General features: G+C 42.2%; 1 protein-coding gene across 7 annotated transcripts in view; it reads left to right on the top strand.

Moving 5' to 3' along the window:
• The window catches only part of vstm2b (V-set and transmembrane domain containing 2B), a 51,094-nt gene that overhangs the window by 11,775 nt on the left and 24,170 nt on the right, over nucleotides 1–15,149 (top strand). For 5 of the 7 annotated variants that reach the window (XM_078210246.1, XM_078210248.1, XM_078210250.1 and 2 more), the window contains one exon: nucleotides 688–717. In XM_078210246.1, coding sequence (XP_078066372.1) covers nucleotides 688–717 — 30 coding nt within the window. Of the gene's footprint in view, nucleotides 1–687; nucleotides 723–15,149 lie in introns of all 7 variants that reach the window. The other 2 variants (XM_078210249.1, XM_078210247.1) reach the window with 1 other exon arrangement.

Genomic DNA, 15,149 nt, shown 5'->3' with positions numbered 1-15,149 from the left:
GCATGCTAAAATTAATTATTTTCACTGGAAATTATGCAGTGATTGTTTTCTGTGACTGATTTTAAAAATGAATCAGTTGGTTAGTACACTGGTCTTTCTCTTCAAACCTGGATTTGAATCCAGCCCAAGCTCCTGGCATGATCGTCTCCTTTCCCTGCCAACTATATGGTCCTTAGTAAAATGAGTTTTTGAAGTTAATAGGCCCACACCACAAAGCTGCCCATAATCCAGCAGTAATTGGCATTAAATTGGCAATCAAGAACTCAAAAAGGCCACAATGATGATTGATGTGAGAAATTGATATGTGGTACAGTTGGGTTTCTCTTCTGGCTCGAGTTAAGGGAAAATAGTTGAGCTAACATAACTGGAGCTTTACTCTGTGTCTGACAATATTCTACCGGATCTCTGTGTGCTTGATACTAAATCGCATGAACGAAAAGTGTAACAAAATTCATTAAAGCCCCTCCAGCCTCCTATCCAAAGTCAATCTGACATTCACTGTCTTTATAAAAGCAGAATGTGGCAATAAGATTAGGGAAGAGCATTTGGACTTTTCGATATCACTGTACTCAAAATGGATAGTTTTAAATATGGAAATCTCAAGAGGAAGAGAAACAATGCAGTAATGAGACAGACTGAGAACACAATGGCTGCTTAAACATTGTCATGCATTTGCTTTCCATACAGGTGGGAAGCCAACGCAGACGCTAACGTCAGGTAAGGTGAATAATACAAGGCTGTTTGTAAATAACACTGAGTTTAAACCTTTATATTTACCTCAACTAAAGTCATTACATACCTTTCCTTTATATCTCTGCTATGGTACATGTGTAACCAAAAGTTACTGCTCTAGCCTTACAGTAAAGCAATCTTATCCTTTGCAATATCTGTATGTAGGCCCATTCTAATGCCTGTGTGTGTTTGCGTATTGGAATATTAGAGAAGCCAATTAATTTTTAATCTTTAAAAGGTTTTTTCTTACATTTAAAGTATTGCATAATTTTCTTTGTTTCCTCAACTTGTTCTGCTTTTTAATCCCTCTTCCACTGTCTTCCCATTGCTACACATTCACCTGCAAGAGACCAAGGCACATTCGAGATGGGTGTATCCCTTATAACTGCATCTCTTCCACATAAAGTGATGCAGTGCTTGCCATCTCGTGATCCAATTAAGAGCTGTCAAAATTGTCAAACAAAATTGCTCAATTAAGTCAAGCAAATTAAAAACATTAAATTTCAGTACTGTAATTCACACATATGGTGCTCAGAGTTACGAATCCAAAGTTCTTCCCTTCAATTCTTAGAACCACTGATTTACAGTGACTAAATGACAAACTCTGCTTTGTCTATATTGGGATTCCTGGATTTTTTGCTGCTCTTCTGTGCGTTTCTCAGTGAATTCCTTTGCTGTGATGAAGATGGGAAATCCTTGATCCTCCCTATGAAAATGAAAGGGTTGTTACTTTCAATAATTGGAGGTCATTAGTTTACGATAATTAAGTCATAATCCATTTTATTATTTTTGATTCAGGGATTGTTATTAGTGTTTTTGGAATCACATTGTGCAATTCCATCCATCTCTCCACAAAAGCAAAATAAAAGAAGAATTACATTGATGTGGTTCCTTTCATAACCTCAGTACATCCCAACACGCGTTACAGGGAACAAAGTACTTTTGATTGGCAGTCGCTGTTGTAATGTAGGAAAATGTCAACAGCCTTGGTCACAATGAACCGTGAAACACCTTTTTACATTGGAGGCTGACCCAATACCGCAAAATGAATGAATTTACAGTGAATTATGGTCTGTCTTACAAATAGGCATAAACTGCTCTTTCAGTGCTGTCCAAGACATTCTCTTTCTGACACTTCTTTAGATGTCTATCAGGAGTAAATGTTCATCCAATCGTTTCTGCTACAGAGCTTCTTACTTTAAGAGAAGATAAGAATTTAACTCTTAAATTCTATATCCTCACCAGGAACAAACTAACACGTTGGCTTCGAAGCCTGACAGCTTCTACACTGCGGTCAAAGCTGGACCCTTTGCAGAAACTGCATCTGCTGATTAGATGGGAAGTGGAATGTTTAATAGGACCATAGATACTGTTGATTTGGATCTGGGTGGATCCAATATACACCCACGAGAGAAAACATTCTCTCAGCATCTACCCTGTCAAGCCCCCTCAGAAATGTATTTGTTTCAATAAAACCAGCTCATGAATTCAGGAGAAGTGTGAGTTGCTACATGTTGGTACAAAGAATGGGGAGGAATAATATACACAAAATGGTAACATTTTAAAGGGACTGTATGAAAGGAGAGGCTTGGGAGTGTTTGCGTATTAATCTTTGAAGACGGCAGGAAAATTTAACACAACAGTTAATAAAGACATATGGGATCCCGGGCTTTTTAAATATGTACAAAAGCCAGGAAGTTATGCTAACCCTTTTTAACTAATATAAAAATTATTCAGCCTCACTTGGAATATTGTGTCCAATTTTGGCACTGCACCTTCGGAGAGGATACAGGAGATATTTATTAGAATGGTGCCAGTTCTCATGGATTATAGCAGAAAGTCTGGAGAAGCTGGAGTTGTACTCCTTAAAGCAGAGAAGGTTGAGAGGAGATTTTGAAGAAGTGTTTAAAATCATGAAGGATTTAGAGAGAAGAGCAATTGTTTCCAATGGCTGAAAGGTTGATAAGCAGAAGGTATAAATTTAGGTAATTGGCAAAGAACCGGAGGTGATGTGAGGAAGAATGTTTTTATGCAATGAGTGGTCAGAATTTGTAATGCATTGTCTGATAGGATGGTGGATATAGATTCAAGAGTCACCTTCAAAACAGGAGTTGGATAAATAGCTGACGCAGAAAGGAATGCAGGGATGTGGAAAATGAGCAGGGGAGCCGGACTTGCTCTTCAAATAGGGCAGTAGAGACTCAATAGGCCAAATGGCCTCCTTCTGTGCAATACAACTTTATGATTAAGAACATGGCCAGGATTTTCAGGATGGCAGAATTTTGCATCCGGCCATCAAAGAGTTAGCGACAAACGCATCCAGCCGATACTGGCAACCCGGCAGCTCCAATGAGCATTAATTGACTGGAGATGGGGCTTCTGACCCTCAGTTGGGAGCTTAGTGGGAAGACATCCGAAGAATTTTATGAACTCTCTGCCCTCAAACTCACCGGTGGGAGATTGTAAAATTCTGCCCATAATATAAGAGCATAAGAAATAGGAGCAGAAGTAGGTTATACAGATCCTCAAGCCAGCTCTGCCATTTAATGAGATAATGGTTGGTCTGATATTGCCCTTAACGTCATGTTCCTACCTGTTCCTCAAAACCCTGACTCCCCTACTGCTCAAAGAACTGTTATTCCAGACTTGAATATACTCAACAATTCAGCCTCCACAACACTCTAGGGTGAAGACTTGCAAAGATTCAGAATGCTCGGAGAGAAAAAAATGTCATCTCCTCTCTATCTTGAAAAGGAGACCCTTTATTCTGAAATGATGCCTCAGTTCTAGATACACCCACGAGGGAAAACATTCTCTCAGCATCTACCCTGTCAAGCCCCCTCAGAAATGTATTTGTTTCAATAAATTCACGTCTCATCCTTCTAAAATCTGATGCATATTGGCTCAACCTATAAGACACTCCCCTCATCCTAGGAATAAACCTTCTCTAAACTGCCTCTAATGTAAGTATATTCCTCCTTAACTAAGTTAAGTAATTAAATAATTTGAAGTTAGTGTCATTTTTTTCAGGTTTTTTTTGGTGCAGAGCATTTTTTGCGGCATGGGGTTCAGTTAGAGAGTTCTTGGAGCAGGAGAGGAAACAGATCTTTGGTTAGGAGACAATACCTTAAACAGCATCAGGGAAAGAGACATAAAATGGGTGGCACAGTGGATAGCACTGCTGCCTCACAGCGCCAGGGACCCAGGTTTGATTCCAGCCTTGGATGATTGTCTATCTGGAGTTTGCACGTTCTCCCTGTGTCTGTGTGGGTTTCCTCCGGGTGCTCCGGTTTTCTCCCACAGTCCAAAGATGTGCAGGTTAGGTAGATTGGCTATCTAAAGTGTCCCTTAGTGTCCCAAGGTGAGTAGGTTAGGGGGATTAGCGGGGTAACTGCATGGGGTTACGGAGATAGTGTGGGGGATGGCCTGGGTAAGATGCTCTGTTGGAGAGTTGATGCAGACTCGATGGGCCAAATGGCCTCCTTCTTTGCTATAGGGATTCTAAGATTCCATGAATACCTCTTGCAGATAATGATATCAAGACTTTAGGCATGTTTTTGCCAACTTTATTATTTGTGTTTTTTTCTTGATTGTAATTATTCACCATGGTAAGATTAATTAATGGTCTGGGACACAGTCCCCAAATTCGCCTCAATGCCAGCCTGATCATCATGCAGACATGAGTTGAAATGGCCCTAATTAATATTTTCACCGCTGCTGGAAGCAAACATTGTGGGCACGCATGTGGGGGATTTGAAAAGGTTGACGTGCAACTGAAATTTGCAATAAAATCTCTTCTGGGTAAATGGTTTCTGTGGATAAGGGAAAATCATTCAGGCCAGGAGCACTCCCATATTATTCAAGGATATCTCCCAGTATAATTAGCCCAACTGTGCCACTGGCCATGCACATGAAGTCTTTATCTTGACTCACTGGAAAGAACATTGCATCTTTGGGAGAGGACTTTGTAGACCTTTCAATTATATTTTGTTAGTTATATTCAGTGTTGGATTATTTCGACAACAAGAACAATCTAAGAGAAACAATTTTACTGCCACATTGTAGACATAATCACTTTCAAGAGCAAATATTCAGTACCTCGATTATTAAAAATACAGTGAGGATCAAGTTTCCTCTACTCCTGGATAAATTGGTGTAACCACAACATTCCTTTACATTGACAGAACAAATGTGGGGTTTTCATTCTGTTTTTAAATGTCAGGAGTATTGATCTAGCCCCAGTCCAAGCCAGTTTAATCTAGGTATATAAAAAAGTGTCTGTTTTACTGTACACATTCACCTACATTAAAATCAAACATAAGAAATTAAATATACCCTGTCAACTTTCTTTGCCATGATGTGGAGATGCCGGCGTTGGACTGGGGTAAACACAGTAAGAAGTCTCACAACATCAGGTTAAAGTCCAACAGGACAACCTGTTGGACTTTAACCTGCTGTTGTGAGACTTCTTACTGAACTTTCTTTGCACCAGTCCAGAATATTAGAAAACATACCGAAAAGTTCTTGTTCAGATTGGAGTGAAACTATGGTTGATTATGACTGTGCAATTTGAGGTCTGATTCATGCCACCAGTATGTCCTAGTTGGGGAAGAAGGCTTATTGTTCTTATATTGGCAATATTCTGAGATGGTCACTAAAGTGGCTGTATGGTTATTTTCAATTTATTTGTTTGTGGAATGTGAGTGACACCAGTGAGGCTATTTTTCCCCAAAGCAGGCTCGTGTAGATGCAAAGCCCACTTCTGGTATTAGCTCTTGTGTATTTATTGCCCATCCCTACTTGCCCTAAAGTCAACCATGTATTGTGGGACTAGTATTACATGTGGCTCAGACTGGGTAGGAGTGCAAGTTTCCTCGTTCTAAAGGACACCAGTGAATCTGTTGTGTTTATACAACAGTTAGTAGATTTCATGACCATTTTCTTCCTGGTGCCAACCCATAAATTACTGGAATTATCAACGATAATTTCAAAATTTGATGGGAGTTGATTGTTGAATACCAGAGTCACACAAAGGCTGAGCGATTCTGGAGTACACATAGCAAAACATGGACACAGACGGGGGAATTAAGGGAATTGTCAAGAAGGTGTAGATTGTATCAAAATAAGTAGTCACAATTGGAAGGAGAGAGGATTGCTGAATATAGATTTAATAATATTGAGAAAAAATCCAAGGTGTGCAAACAGCAAAAGAAACTTGGCAAATAAGAGGGAACAGAAAAAGGTCAATAAAATGACTTTGTCCAGTAACTTTAAATCCACACGGAGGAAGACAAGGGGGATGCTGAGATGTTATAACCATCAGTGGATGAATAATTGTTTGTATTGCAATGATAAAGCATACAGTTCTGTGCAGGCAGAGGATGGTAAACCATCTTGATGCTGCTGTCAAGATTCTTCATTCCAATGGGAGTTCATGAATCCTCCTCCTTTGAAGTCCTGGTATATCACCCTTTTATTTTTTCACACTTTTTGTTCTGTTGTTTCCAACTGAGAATCATTAATAATTAGGGAGATTATTTTGACTATTAAGAATCTTTTTCATATACCAATAGAATTTCTGTTTTGGACACAATTGGGAAATCACTTGAGTTGGGCAACGGTTCAAGTTCCTGACAAAACTCATTTGCACAATCACCAACATAGATCTTTCAAGGACCAGTGGAAGCTGACAGAACAATAGAACATAATGATTCATTTTCTTTTATCAAGGAGTATTCCTTGATCTTTTTAAGAGTGGCAGCCTGTTGGAATTTTATTAATGCAGATGAGCATTGGTTTATTAGCAAAAATAAGCATGTTTTTAAACTAATACCGCATCGACGAGTAATCTGATTGTTGGAATAGTTGGATTGTGCAACTGTAATGACTCACGAAGTCTGACTGGAAAGGAACATAGTTTATTACAGAATGCAAAAAACACTACTGTGGTGTACACACACTAGTCTCTGCTTGGGACTATAGTTCAACAGGCCCAGTCTTGGGCCTGCTTTATAAAAGGCTCAGGTAATGAGTTCTAACTGGGCAGGCCACTGCCTGTTACCAATGAGCCCCACAGAGAGATCAATCAGTGATTTCCTTGTGGGGGTTATCACACCCCTCCCTGCCCCCAAGCCTGAGGGACCCCCCTCACTTCCATGACGATGGGGCCTTCTGATCATCTGCTTGGGGGATATAATGGATAGTTGAATGTCTGTTCCATGAAGAGCACCAGAGCCACTACAGGGGGCTCGTCCTCGGTGGTGACCTCTGACTGGGTGTCCGCCTCCTCTGTCTCCATGTCTGAGCCAGAATCTTTATTGTCCAGATAATTGGCTCTTGAATTTTTAGAGAGTGGAGTTTCCTGTCCACAGTCTGGTGTGAAGGATGCCAACGGTGGTACGTCTGTAGAAATAGATGCCTCTGTGGAGGATTCTCTATGACAGAGATGATCTACATGCTTCTTTAAGGTTTTCTCCCTGGTTTTTACCTCCTGTTTTCTCAAGAATAATTCCAGGAATCCACAGAGAGCCATCACCGAAATTCCTCACGTGGACCATATCTCCCAGTTTGAAGTTTCTATCTGGTCTCTGACAATCATGGCCCTTTTTCTAGGCTTCCTGTTCTAATTCGACATTTCCAGCCAAATTTGGGAACATCAGACTAAGCCTAGTCCAAAGCTGTCAACCTATCACAACCCTCCCTGGGACAGCATGGTGGCACAGTGGTTAGCACTGCTGCCTCTCAGTGCCAGGGACCCGGGTTTGATTCCCAGCTTGGGTCATTGTCTGTGCGGAGTCTGCACATTCTCCGCGTGTCTTTGTGGGTTTCCTCTGGGTGCTCTGATTTCCTCCCACCATCCAAAGATATGCAGGTTAGGTTGATTGGCCATGATAAATTGATCCTAGTGTCAGGGTGATTAGCAGGGTAAATATGTGAGGTTATGGGAATAGGGCCTGGCTGGGATTGTGGTTGGTGCAGATTCGATGGGCCAAATGGCCTCTTTTTGCACTGTAGGGATTGTATTGTATCAATAGCTCTGCTGGGGCTATTCCTGTTGTCATATACGGCATAGTCCTACAGTTAAAAAGGAAACTTGTGAACTTTGTTTCTAGAGAACCTGGTGTTTGTTTCTTCTTTCCACTTTTGAATGTCCGGACTGCCCACTCAGCCAGGCCATTTGAGGATGGGTGATAGGGTACCATGTGGATAGGCCTTAGACCTTTTGTACTCATGAAGGTCTGAAAATCCCCGCTGGTAAACGGGGTCCCGTTGTCTGTCATGAGAGCTTTGGGTATACCATACGTACTAAAAGAATGATGGAGTTTCTCTACAATATTGTAAGAGGTAGTATAGACCATTCAATGCATGTTGATCCATTTGAATAGGTATCGATTAGAATTAAAAACATGAAGCCCATAAATTTCCCTGTGAAGTCTCCACGTACATGCACCTAGGATCTCCCCGACCATTCCCAAGGGTGAACCAAAACTGCTGTTGGGGCTGTTCGGTTTTCCTTGCAAGCTTTGCACCGCTTGGCCAGGTTTTCGATATCACTGTCTAAGCCAGGCCACCAGACGTAGCTCCTCGTCAATATTTCTATCTAAGAAATTCCTGCGTGGCCATTGTGCAATTCTTGAAGTATTAGTCACTGACCTGGCTGTAGGATAACCACCTGGGCTCCCCACTGGGCAATGTCATCTTCTATACTCAACTCCTGAGATTCAGAGAGATAGGGTTTCAAATCCTCCATCGGTCATCCCTATGGTCCACTACGTAGCTGATGTGATGGAGTTTCAACAATGTGGGGTCTTTTTGTGTCCATGCCTAGATTTGCTTGGTGGATACTGGCAGGGTGTCCATGAAGTTGAGTCATGATGACTTCATCCATCTTTGGAGGAGAAGGTAGGCTAATGGGTAGCAGCAGGTGGTTAAAGGTATCCGCTATATGTCTCCCTGGAGGATGTTCTGAGGTATATTCACAGGTACCTAATAACAGTGCCCAGCATTAGATCCAGGCTGATCCAATGGGAGAAATCACCGGTGAGCCTTACTTCTGTTGTGGGCAAAGTTTTGGAAAGGATTATAAGAGATAGGATTTATAATCACCTAGAAAGGAATAATTTGATTAGGGATAGTCAGCACGGTTTTGTGAAGGGTAGGTCATGCCTCACAAACCTTATTGAGTTCTTTGAGCAGGTGACCAAAGAGGTGGATGAGGGTAAAGTGGTTGATGTGGTATATATGGATTTCAGCAAAGCGTTTGATAAGGTTCCCTATGGTAAGCTTTTGCAGAAAATGCGGACACATGGGATTGAGGATGATTTAGTGGTTTGGATCAGGAATTGGCGAGCTGTAAGAAAACAGAGGGTGGTGGTTGATGGGAAATATTCATCCTGGAGTTCAGTTACTAGTGGTGTACCGCAAGGATCTGTTTTGGGGCCACTGCTGTTTGTCATTTTTATTAATGACCTGGATGAGGGCGTACAAGGATGGATAAGTAAATTTGCGGATGACACTAAAGTCAGTGGAGTTGTAGACAGTGCGGAGGGAAGTGGCAGGTTACAGAGGTGGAGATGCCGGCGTTGGACTGGGGTAAACACAGTAAGAAGTTTAACAACACCAGGTTAAAGTCCAACAGGTTTATTTGGTAGCAAAAGCCACACAAGCTTTCAAAGCTCTAAGCCCCTTCTTCAGGTGAGTGGGAATTCTGTTCACAAACAGAGTTTATAAAGACACAGACTCAATTTACATTCGCATTCCAACCATTATTCATGTAAATTGAGTCTGTGTCTTTATAAACTCTGTTTGTGAACAGAATTCCCACTCACCTGAAGAAGGGGCTTAGAGCTTCGAAAGCTTGTGTGGCTTTTGCTACCAAATAAACCTGTTGGACTTTAACCTGGTGTTGTTAAACTTCTTACTGAGGTTACAGAGGGACATAGATAAGCTGCAGAGCTGGGCTGAGAGGTGGTAAATGGAGTTTAATGCGGAAAAGTGTGAGGTGATTCACTTTGGAAGGAGTAACAGGAATACAGAGTACTGGGCTAATGGTAAGATACTTGGTAGTGTGGATGAACAGAGGGATCTGGGTGTCCATGTGCATAGATCCCTGAAAGTTGGCACCCAGGTTGATAGGGTTGTTAAGAAGGCGTACGGTGTGTTAGCTTTTATTGGTAGAGGGATTGAGTTTTGGAGCCAGGAGGTCATGCTGCAACTGTACAAAACTCTGGTGCGGCCGCACTTGGAGTATTGCATACAGTTCTGGTCGCCGCATTATAGGAAAGATGTGGAAGCATTGGAAAGGGTGCAGAGGAGATTTACAAGGATGTTTCCTGGTATGGTGGGAAAATCGTATGAGGAAAGGCTGAGGGACTTGAGGTTGTTTTCATTAGAGAGAAGAAGGTTAAGAGGTGACTTAATGGAGGCATACAAGATGATCAGAGGATTAGATAGGGTGGATAGTGAGAGCCTTTTTCCTCGGATGGTGATGGCTAACACGAGGGGACATAGCTTTAAATTGAGGAGTGAGAGATATAGGACAGATGTTAGAGGTAGGTTCTTTACTCAGAGAGTAGTAAGGGCGTGGAATGCCCTGCCTGCAGCAGTAGTGGACTCGTCAACATTAAGGGCATTCAAATGGTTATTGGATAAACATATGGATGACATTGGAATAGTGTAGATTAGAGGGGCTTTAGATTGGTTTCACTGGCTGACGCAACATCGAGGGCTGAAGGGCCTGTACTGCGCTGTAATGTTCTATGTTCTTTCCTTCCTTGAAGAGGCCTAACAGAGGTTTGTGGTCAGTTACTATGGTGAAATGCAGACCGTAGATGTTCTGCTGGAACTTTTTCACAACAAACACCATGGCAAAATCTTTATTTTTGATTGGGACATCCTTCCGCCCTGCATCCACCAGGATTCGTGATGAGTACATGATTGGACGTTCTGTCCCATCATCCCAACGGTGCAATAATATTGCTCCTATCCCATAGGGGGAGGTGTTGCAGGTTACAATGAGTAATCTCAGGGGACCATAATGGGCTAGTATGTTCATTGACCGCAACTGTTGTTTGACATTTGTAAAGGCTTTCTCTTGTGGCATTTAGCACAACCATTTCTGAATTTGTTTTAACTGTACATGGAGGGGTGCTGGCAGGGTAGCCAATTTCAGTATGAATTTTCCATAGTAATTTATGAGGAGACTTCAACTCCGTTGTGTTCCTTGGAGTCAGAATCCCTGTAATGGCCTTCACCTTCTCTTTGACAGGGTGTAACCCATCCTTGTTAACTCTGACCCTGAGGTATGTTACCTCATTGACCTGAAACACACAATTTTCCCTTTTTAATTGGATGCCAGCATCAGAAAAGGCCATAAGACCTCCTCCAAACTCTCCAAATGTTCCTTTTCAGTAGCTCCTAAGATTAAAATGTCAATCCACGTAGACTGCCACTCTGGGTACCCCCTGAAGGATGTTCTCCATCACCCTTTGAAAAATGGCACAAGTTGATGACACTCCAAAGGGCAAGCGAGTTTACTCATACAGCCCTTTGAGTATTTATGGTGATATGGAGGACACCTCAAACTCCTGTTGTAGTTGGGTGTGGCTCATGTCTCATTAGGAAAATATGTGACCCTCCCCAGCCAGCTTGGCACACAAGTCTTCTATGCCTGGCATAAGGTATCTGTCTAAGCGGGAAGCTCTGTTTACCATCAATTTATAATCCCCATAGTGACGGACCTAATTGTCAGGTTTTAAAACTGGGACTACTGGCGCAGCCCATTTATTAAATTGTACTGGACATAAAAGGCTAAATTCCTCTAGAAGTTCCAATTCAGCCTCTACTTTGGCACGTAGGACACAGGAGACCAGTCGTACCTTGAAGTATTTTGGTTGGCCCTCTGAGTCCATGTAGATTGTGATCCTTGCACCTGTAGTCTTCCCTAGGCCTTCTTAAAGTACTTCAATATACTTCCCAATGACTTTGTATAAATTGTCAGTAACTATTTTAATGATCTGCTGCCAATCCAGGTGCATCTTCTGTAGCCAGTCCCTTCCCAAGAGGCTGAGCCCTGGTCCTTGCATCACTATTAGGGGGAGTTGCACTGTCTATTGTCTGTGCATAACTGGGTACCACAGTGGTACCAACAATGCATAAACGCTCTCCAGTTTATGTGACCAATCTAGCCTTGGTGTCCTGCAGGCTTCAAGGCAAGATGCCCAATCAGAGTTGCCTAAAGGTTTGCTCACCAATAATAGACACAGTGGCCTTGTCTCTACCTCCATGTCTAGGGGTTGGCCATTTACCTTGATTGGAGCCAATTTAGCTGCATCAATTCCTCATTGTCACGCTGGTTTATTTGTAAAGTCCTGTCTTGAGGTGGTTTCGCCCTTAAGCCTACGCAGTATGGTTTGTGTCTGTTTCGGTAGCCTTGTCTAGGGCGGACCCTATGACTGCAAGTGCAGCATGGATGCACTCACTCCTCACTGTATTCTGGAGAGACTTCCCAACTAGTTCTGGAATCTCGCGGTCTTCGATTCCAATCGCCCTTTCTTGGCAGCAAATGGGAGATTATCCACTGGGGACTTGGCTCTGCGGTATGAGGGTCACCCAAGGCTGAGGATGGTACTGTCTATGGACCCCTGAAGCTCCTTTACCTCTTTTTTCATATTTCCATGGGATAGGGCTAATTCTATGGCTTTCTTGAGGTCCAAAGTTGGTTCAGTTAGTAGCTTCCTTTGGGTCACATTATTATCAATTCCACATACTAAATAATCTCTTAACATTTCTGGAAGTGCTGACTCGTACACCGTGTTCTGCCAATTTCCACAGTCTTGTCAAGAATTCAGGGAGTCTGTTTGCTGGGTTAAAATTATATTGTTGCAATATAACAGCCAGTTTAGGGTCGTAGTGGTCCGATACCAGGTCTACCAATTGGTCAAAAGATTTTGAATCCAGGACTGCGGGTAGGTCCCACATCCCACTGCTTCAGAAAAGCAGCCAGCATAATTAAGGACCCCACACACCCCGGACATTCTCTCTTCCACCTTCTTCTGTCGGGAAAAAGATACAAAAGTCTGAGATCACGTACCAACTGACTCAAGAACAGCTTCTTCCCAGCTGCTGTCAGACTTTTGAATGGACCGACCCTCCATTAAGTTGATCTTTCTCTAATGTGACTGTAACACTACATTCTGCACTCTCTCATTTCCTTCTCTATGAACAGTATGCTTTGTCTGTATAGTGTGCAAGAAACAATACTCACTGTACACTAATATATGTGACAATAATAAATCAAATCAAAAAGGTTAAACTTTTTATGATGCTGAAAGTCAGGACATCACAAGCGGTCAGGAGGATGGCTTTTTGTCGGATGTCCCCTTATATCCTGTTTGCCTGGAAGAAGTATCTAATTCTTTCGCCATACTGGGGCCAATCCTCCATACCTGCACCCCAGGTTTCCAGTTTTCCAAACAGTGGAATTTTCAACATCTCCCATCACTGTCCAACACTTTTCTCATTCCTTATCGCCAATGTAATGACTCAGGAAACCCGACTGTAAAGGAACATAGTTTATTACAGGATGCAAAGTAAAACCACTAACATGATTAAGACACTAGTCGCTGCCTATGACTACTGTTCAGCAGGCCCAGTCCTGGGCCTTCCTCATAAAAGGCTCAGGCAATGAATTCCACCTGGGCAGGTCACTGCCTGTTACCAGGGGAACTCGTACTCAATGAGCCCCACATGAAGATAAATCAGTGGTTCTCTATGGACTTCATGAGGGTTATCACAGTGAAATGAAACAATGATTTTGAAGTAAATGCAATCAGTTTGTCTTTTTGTAGTATGGATGCTCCCAGACCTTCCTGTGAGGCATCTACCTCCAGGGTAGCTGTCTCCCTAGGATCATAAAATTGCAATGTCAATGCTACTGATAATGACTGTTTCAATGCTTGAAAGAGATATTGGTTGTCTTCGTGCTACAGGAAATGCATATCCTTTCTCAACCATTCCATTAGCGAGGAAGATTTTTGAGCAAAATTGGGCATTTAGAAGTCAAGAGATTAGAAATCTAGACCTCTTCGAAAATCAGCCTTATCTTGCGGCGTTGACATGGCTTTATTTTATTTTATCCTCTATTTTACTTCGATTGGGAAACATGCCAGCACTGGAATAAACAGAGCCAGAAAACTTGATCTGCTGCACATTGATTTCACACTTGAACTGTTGAACACAACTCCTTCATTACGTGCCACTTGCATCAGTTAGCGCAGATTGTGGTCATGTTCTTACTTTGTCCTTCCCACAATAGATATGGCTAACAGATAGCCCAAAAGGAAGTTGTAGTAAACAGCATCATCCAAATGAGGCACGAAATGCAGTGAGGCCTTGTGCCAAGATGGACAAACCAGTAACAATGCTTGGCATCAAGTTTCAAGAAGAATTTTGCACCTGAAAATCTCAGATTTAACTCTGCCAAAGTGGGTATTTTTTAAGGACAGTGTTTCAAAGCTGAGTTGAAACATTGTGGATTGCGGTATGCTCGTATTGATCTATCCTTCTTTACGACTTATGTGATTGAGCTGCACCAGTCTGTGTGCTCTTTGCAGTCTTCTAATGATTCTGTCCTTTTCCATTTTGTCCAGGTAAATCTTCAATTTGTCATGTATGTGGCTGCTGTGAGTTTGTGGTGGATCAATTGACAAACTTACATTTTCCTGCAAATGTAATAATGCAGCTCCCTGATACATCCAATTTTGTTGAACTAATCTGGATTTTCCAATGATAGGTCATGAACTGAGGCGATGGGAATAATTTCTGAGGTTGACTTGCCTTGTGAAGTCAGACTGATTCCAAGGATTGTTATTAGTTTGAGTCCATGACATGCCAGGACTCCTGCAATCGGTGGGACTTTTGATTCCATGATGTAGAGCATCCGTGTCACCCAGAAAGATTGATTGTACTTTTACTATGGCCCCTGCTCATGGAATTAGTGAACCTCTGTTTGCTGTGTATTTCACCATGGCCTTCCATGTCTGTGGATGCATGGTTTTTAGAACTTTCTGGGGAGTAGTATGTTGGTACTCGCCCCTGTGTCAATCTTGACCAGTAACGAATAGTTACCAACTTGTTTTGGGCAAATCATTTGGATCTTGGCAAATACTTTGGATGATGTGATGGCGCCACTGTTTTCTTGAAGACTGACAATATGAAACATGTGTTCACCACTCTTCGTCTTGTCCTGAGCATCATCATCATTTTCTGGATTGTCACTCACCTCATATATATGGTTTCGATGTGATTCCGGGTGGTTTCTGTTATTGCTTGGAGGTACCCTTTGCGTTGGATCAGCGCATGGCTCTTTGCAGCTGCATCAGCCTTTGGCCTAGTGCACTGCTGCTGCCAATGGCCCT

The sequence above is a fragment of the Mustelus asterias genome, chromosome 4, assembly GCF_964213995.1.
Source record: "Mustelus asterias chromosome 4, sMusAst1.hap1.1, whole genome shotgun sequence".
Classification (NCBI taxonomy): domain Eukaryota; kingdom Metazoa; phylum Chordata; class Chondrichthyes; order Carcharhiniformes; family Triakidae; genus Mustelus; species Mustelus asterias.
The sequence above is the reverse complement of the archived record's forward strand: the minus strand, read 5'-3'. Positions and strand labels throughout refer to the sequence as shown.